Genomic DNA, 6413 nt, shown 5'->3' on the forward strand with positions numbered 1-6413 from the left:
ATTAAAGGGATATTGGAGAGATTCCGCCGTGGGGGGAAGTATCGGCCGGGGGCACAAGGACGGGTAAAAACGATCGAGGGAAAGATCAAGAGAGGATGGCGAATAGCGAGGAGCAAGGGACATTGGTGATCGCGAGAAGGGTGGGAGTGTTTTTTTCGGGGATGGTGAGAGGGCGATGGCAAGGACATTGGCGGGATTTGAGTTGGGTTGTCGTTGTTGCGGGTTAAGGAACATGTTCGGGGTTATTATGTTGATGTTGAGAATGGTCGGTGTTGAGGGTTATTGATGGTGTTGAGGGGTTTTTCATCAATGTGTTCACGGTAGTGGGTGAGGGCAAATTGATCGACAAGCAATATATATATTCCAAGGCCCGAGCACGGATACATTTATAGTTCCAGATATCAGAGCATAAAGGAGATATGCAGGGATTGTAGTAGACGTGTTCAGGGTTATGATTCGGCAGGTGACGGACAGAAATATATATCGACCCCGGTCCAGCGAACGAAGGCAACAGCCACCAGCAATATATATATTAGAAAGCCAGCGCACCGACATGTTCCCAGGTATCCGGGTATAACAGAGACGTTCAGGGGTTTTGGCAGATGTGTTCAGGATTTGTGAGCAGTGTGATCAGGGGATATAACCGATGTGTTCCAGGGGTTTTAACATTGCAGTTTCGTAGCAGACATTTCGAGAGGCACGAGTAATGATTGTCAAAGGGGTAATTCAGCCGTGTAGCAATTCCCAGGGCGGAGAAAAGAGGTGTTAAGGGATCGATTATAGCGCATAGTGAGGGGTGTTGAGGGATTTAATATTGTGGATTGCCGGTGTCGCAGTCGGGGGGCATATTTTCCATGATGGGGAAGGTGGAGGTGATTGATTCAAATGAGCATATAGTGGTCAATATCCGTGGAGGTGAGGATTGTATTTCGGAAGGATCATGGCAGGCGGAAATCGAGGCATCATGATAGGAGGGATTGAGCGATGATATCCGGGAGGGTCCGGCGGATAGGGCAAGAAGTGAGATGAAAGATATTCAAAGGGATATTGGGGACATTCCGCAGCGGGGGACGTATAGGGCAGGGACACAAGGACGGGTAGAAAAGATGGAGGGGGAAGATGCCGACAGGATGTGAATGGGCGCGGAAGGGGCATTCGTGATGCGGCGAAGGGGGGCGAGTAAGGCGGGTGGGCGGTTGAGTGGGAGTGGGTTTTCCGGGAGTATAAAGGATGGTCGAAGGGCGATGGTAAGGATATTGCGGGGATTCGGTTGGGTTGTCGGTGTTGTGGGTTTTAATCAATGTGTTCAGGGTTATCGGCGTCGAGGGTTATTGACAGTGTTGAGGGTTTTAACCCATGTGTTGAGGGTTATCGGGTGTTGAGGGTGATTAACAGTGTTGAGGGTTATTGATGGTGTTGAGGGTAATTGATCATGTTCAGTGTGTTTGATGGGGTCGCCATTTCCAGCCGAATCCATGGGCGGCGGAATGCAGCCCAGATAGGCGTTTTATACGATTTCACAGCAGTAAAGGTTGGATTACAATTTAGCCGAAAGAATATTTCCGGTACATTATCATTCGGACACGATCAACACGATTGAATATATATAATTCCGCAGGTGACGGACAGCAATATATATCGAATGCGGTCCCGTAAATCAGGGCAATAGCCACCAGCAATATATATATTAGACAGCCAGAGCAGAGACCCATTTATAGTTCCCAGGCATCCGAGTATAACAGAGATGTTCAGGGGTTTTAACAGACGTGTGCAGGATTTGTGAGCAGTGTGTTCAGGGTTTTTAATATTACAGTTTATTAGCACATACATGTCGAGAGGCACGAGTTATGATTGTCAGAGGTGTAATTAAGCAGTGTAGCAATTCCCAGGGCGGATAAAAGAGGTATTAACGGATCGATTATGGTGTATATTGAGGGATGTTAAGGGAATTAATATTGTCGGTTGCAGGTGTCGCAGTCGGGTGACCGTATTTGCCATGATTAGGAAGGAAGAAGTGATTGTTTTGAATGAGCACATAGTGTCAATATCCGAAGGTGTGAAGATGGTATTTCGGAAGGATGATCGCAGGCGGCAATCGAGGCATCACGATAGGAGGGATTCAGTGATGATATCCGGGAGGGTCCGGCGGATAGGGCAAGAGGTGAGATGATTGATATTCAAAGGGATATTGGGGACATTCCGCAGCGGGGGACGTATAGGGTAGGGACACACGGACGGGTAAAAAGGATGGAGGGGAAAGATGGCGAGAGGATGTGAATTGGCGAGGAGGAAGGGGCATTGGACATTCCGCAACGGGGGGACGTATAGGCCGGGGGCACAAGGACGGGTAAAAAAGATGGAGGGGAAAGATGGTGAGAGGATGTGAATTGGCGAGGAGGAAGGGGCATTGGTGATGCGGAGAAGGGGGGGAGTAGGGTGGATGGGCGGTAGGGTGGGAGTGGGTTTTCCGGGAGTATAGAGGATGGTCAAAGGGCGATGGTAAGAATATGGCGGAGATACGGTTGGGTTGTCGGTGTTGCGGGTTTTGATCAACGTTTTCAGTGTTGTCGGTGTTGAGGGATATTGATGATGTTGAGGGATATTGATGATGTTGAGGGATATTGATGATGTTGAGGGATATTGATGATGTTGAGGGATATTGATGATGTTGAGGGATATTGATGATGTTGAGGGATATTGATGATGTTGAGGGATATTGATGATGTTGAGGGACATTGGTGGTGTTGAGGGACATTGGTGGTGTTGAGGGACATTGGTGGTGTTGAGGGATTTTTTATCAATGTGTTCAGGGTTATCGGCGTCGAGGGTTGTTGACAGTGTTGAGGGATAGTGACAGTGTTGAGGGTGATTGATGGTGTTAAGGGTAATTGAACATGTTCAGGGTGTTTGATGGGGTCGCCATTACCAGCCGAATCCCAGGGGCGGCGGAATGAAGCCCAGATAGGCGTTTTACACGATTTCACAGCAGTAAAGATTTGATTACAATTTATGGGAAAGAATATTTCGGATAGATTGTCATTGTGACACAATCAGCGCGATAGATTATATATTATTCGGCAGGTGACAGATGGCAATATATGTCGATCCCGGGGACGTTCATTAGAGCAATAGCCACCAGCAATATATACATTGGAAAGCCAGAGCACGAACCAGGTGTGAGTGGAGGAGTATATGCAGATGGGTGATCCCGGTTGGCGACGGCGGGGATTGGATGGATATTTGGACGGGGTGATTGATGGATATGAGCGGAGGCGGTGCGATGATGGCAAGGAGGATTTGGGCATATCCGAGATGTTGTGTGATGGGAGTGATGCCGATTGACAGCGCATGAAGGCGATTTGGCGGACCCGTGGGCGTCCGGGGCGGTCAGGCGGGTTTAGGGATTGATGAAGTGGTGGAGGCAGGATGGTGATGCATGATTGGATTGCAGGGTGGGGACGCACGGCGGGGCGTAGGAATTCCAGAAGCGGTTTACGAGGTATGCGGATGAATGGCAGCGGCGAGTTGGGCAGGCGGGGTTTGACGATGGGATGAGGGGTGGAGAAGGCCAGTGATTCGAGGCGTGGGTCATGTTGATGGCATCACGTAGGCGTTTCACAAGGGTTGTTTTTTACCAGCAGGAATAGATGCAGGATGATTTTCATATATATATTCCAGTCCAAGAAGATTGGTATTCCGGTTCCGCGGGAGGTCGGAGAGATGCATGCAAAAGACAGCGGCGCGGCACATCACGGCAGCCCAGGGGCAGCCGGTTATATAGCAGAAATGGGTAGATATTGGATCCGGGGGATGTCCAGGCACGAATTATTATCCAATCGACCAGATCAGTGTCACGGACGCCGTATTGTGAAGAAAACAGTGTGGCAAAAAATGAACCCGATATGTTGAAATATATATTTACCGGATCAGATATATATTTTCGTTGGGGTTCCGGCACACGTCATGACATGTCAAAAATTTTAAACGGCAAGGAATCGAGTCGCGATTGATAGCAATGGGTAGTTGAAGTGCAGAATATATGATGATTTGATTGAGAGAGTATATGATGGATGTATGAAAGCGTGGTGTTCAGGGTTTATCAGTATGGAGAGGGAGATTTGTGTTCAGGGTTATTGGTTGATGGTGTTGAGGGATATAATGGGCATTGAGGGTTTTGATTATTGTGTTCAGGGAAGTGAGTGTTCAGGGAAGTGAGTGTTCAGGGTAGTGAGTGTTGATGGTGTTAAGGGTAATTGAACATATTCAGGGGTATTGATGGGGTTTAAGGTTTTGTTCGATATTGAATCACATGGCCATTTCCAGCCGAATGGCATGGGCGGCGGAATGCAGCCCAGATAGGCGTTTTATACGATTTCACCGCAGCAAAGATTTGATTACAATTTAGGGGAACGAATATGTCGGATAGATTGTCATTGGGACACGATCAGCGCGACGGATTATATATAGATCAGCCGGTGACGGACAGCAATATATATCGACCCACGTCCAGTGAATGAAGGCAATAGCCACCAGCAATACATTCCAAAGCCAGAGCACGGACCAGGGGCGGGTGGAGGAGTATATGCAGATGGGACATGGCGGTTGGCGACGGCGGGATTGGATGGATATTTGGACAGGACGGTTGATGGATATGCGCGGAGGCGGTGCGGTGACACGGCGGGCGAGTCGGTGTGTGATGGACATGGATGCCAGCCCGATTGGGAGGACCACGAGTCGCGGATGGGGTCGTCGTTCCCGGTGGCAGAGGATGTGGCGGTGGATGAGGCGGTTGCGATGGATGGGATTGTGATGGCGGAGGCGTATACGACGGATGAGGATATTGAGATAGTTGACCGCGATGACGCCGTTCCCGCGGACATTGCGCCCCAGGCCACGGATGGTTTTCACGGGCATGTCCCCCCGTGGCACGGACAGCAGCAGTGATAGTGGGAGGATTGTGTCCCAGGTGGCATATGCACCAGCAGCCGCAGCGAGGACGGCAGCAGCAGCGACGGCAGCAGCAGCGACGGCAGCAGCAGCAGCAGCAGCAAGGACAGCACCACCCACGACCCCAGGGCCGAGCCCACATCCATTCCCACCACCACACGCGGAAGCATCCCAGCGGACATATGATGGACGGGAGAAGTGCAGTGATTCGAGGCGTGAGTCATGTTGATCGCATCGGCGTGGGCGTTTGGTTTTTACCAGCAGGAATATATGAATGATGATTTTCATATATATATTCCAGTGCACGAAGATTGGTATTCCGGATCCGCGGGAGGTCGGAGAGATGCATGCAAAAGACAGCGGCGCGGCACGTCACGGCAGCCCAGGGGCAGCAGGTTATACAGCAGTAATGTGTAGATATAGCAGCAATGTGTCGATATTGGATCAGGGGGATATAAAGACATGAATAATTATCCAATCCACCAGATCAGTGTTACGGAAGCCGTATTGTGAAGAAAACAGTGTGGTAAACAAAAAGGATACCGGTACGCCAAAATATATTTAGCCGACCGGATATATATTTTCGTTGCGGTTCCGCGACCAGCCATGACAGGTCCAAAATTTTGAGCGGTACGGAGTCGATTCGGGATTGATGGCCATGGGTAGCGGAAGTGCAGAATATATGATGATTTGATTGGGGGAGTATATGATGCACGTATGCAAGCGTGGTGTTCAGGGTTTATCCGTATGGAGAGGGAGATTTGTGTTCAGGGTTATTGATGATGGGAATGATGTTTTGGAAGACAGGGGAGGAACGGATGGAATATCCCGGATCCGTCGTTGGCGAGGGTTTCATACCGGCCGTGTTCAGGGGTATTGCGTATGGAAGTGAGGTGTTCAGGGTTATGAATGTTGGGGCGTGATGGGGTGTCATGGCGGTGGGTGTTCAGGGTTATGTATGTTGGGCGGGATGGGGTGTCATGGCGGTTCGTGTTCAGGGTTATTCATGTTGCGGTTTGATTCCCGGGTTGCGTTCAGGGTTTTACATATTGGGTTTTCAATGGCAGGGTGTCGGAAAGCGCCCAAGGCGGAACAAGGTAGAGGCGCAGAGGGAGTACGGTTGGAGATGGAACGGGATATTCGGGCGATAAAGGCGGGAGCCAGCGAGAGTGGTGTTAGAAAGGCGAAAGGTGGTTGGCCCGATCCGACCAAAAGCAGTAGAGTTGAGAGGCACAGGGGCATAGGCGGATGAAGTAGGAAGCAAGAGGTGGAGAGGCGGTGGGAGGTAAGCGGGTGCAGAGGTCGAGGAAGGATAGAGAGGGATGATGGAAATGAGGATAATACATCCGGGGAAGATCAGGAAATAGCGTAGTACAAATGGGAAGGGCAGGCAGTGTAATATGGCGGGTTGTGATGGGAAATGGGCAGGGCAGGGCAGCACCAGAGGGAGGGGCAAGTTGGCCAGC

At 50.2% G+C, this 6413-nt stretch overlaps 1 protein-coding gene across 1 annotated transcript; it reads right to left on the reverse strand.

The window, feature by feature from the left end:
• Positions 1-2103: 2103 nt before the first annotated feature.
• Positions 2104-2736, reverse strand: N7532_007172 (uncharacterized protein; the record flags this gene model as incomplete). Its single annotated transcript, XM_056619665.1, has 1 exon — positions 2104-2736. One exon carries the CDS (start codon positions 2734-2736, stop codon positions 2104-2106), a length of 633 nt encoding a protein of 210 aa, XP_056475824.1.
• Between the last annotated feature and the right edge of the window lie 3677 nt (positions 2737-6413).

This window comes from Penicillium argentinense, assembly GCF_028826775.1.
Source record: "Penicillium argentinense strain IBT 30761 chromosome Unknown utg000005l_segment0_segment0, whole genome shotgun sequence".
NCBI classification, from domain to species: Eukaryota; Fungi; Ascomycota; class Eurotiomycetes; order Eurotiales; family Aspergillaceae; genus Penicillium; species Penicillium argentinense.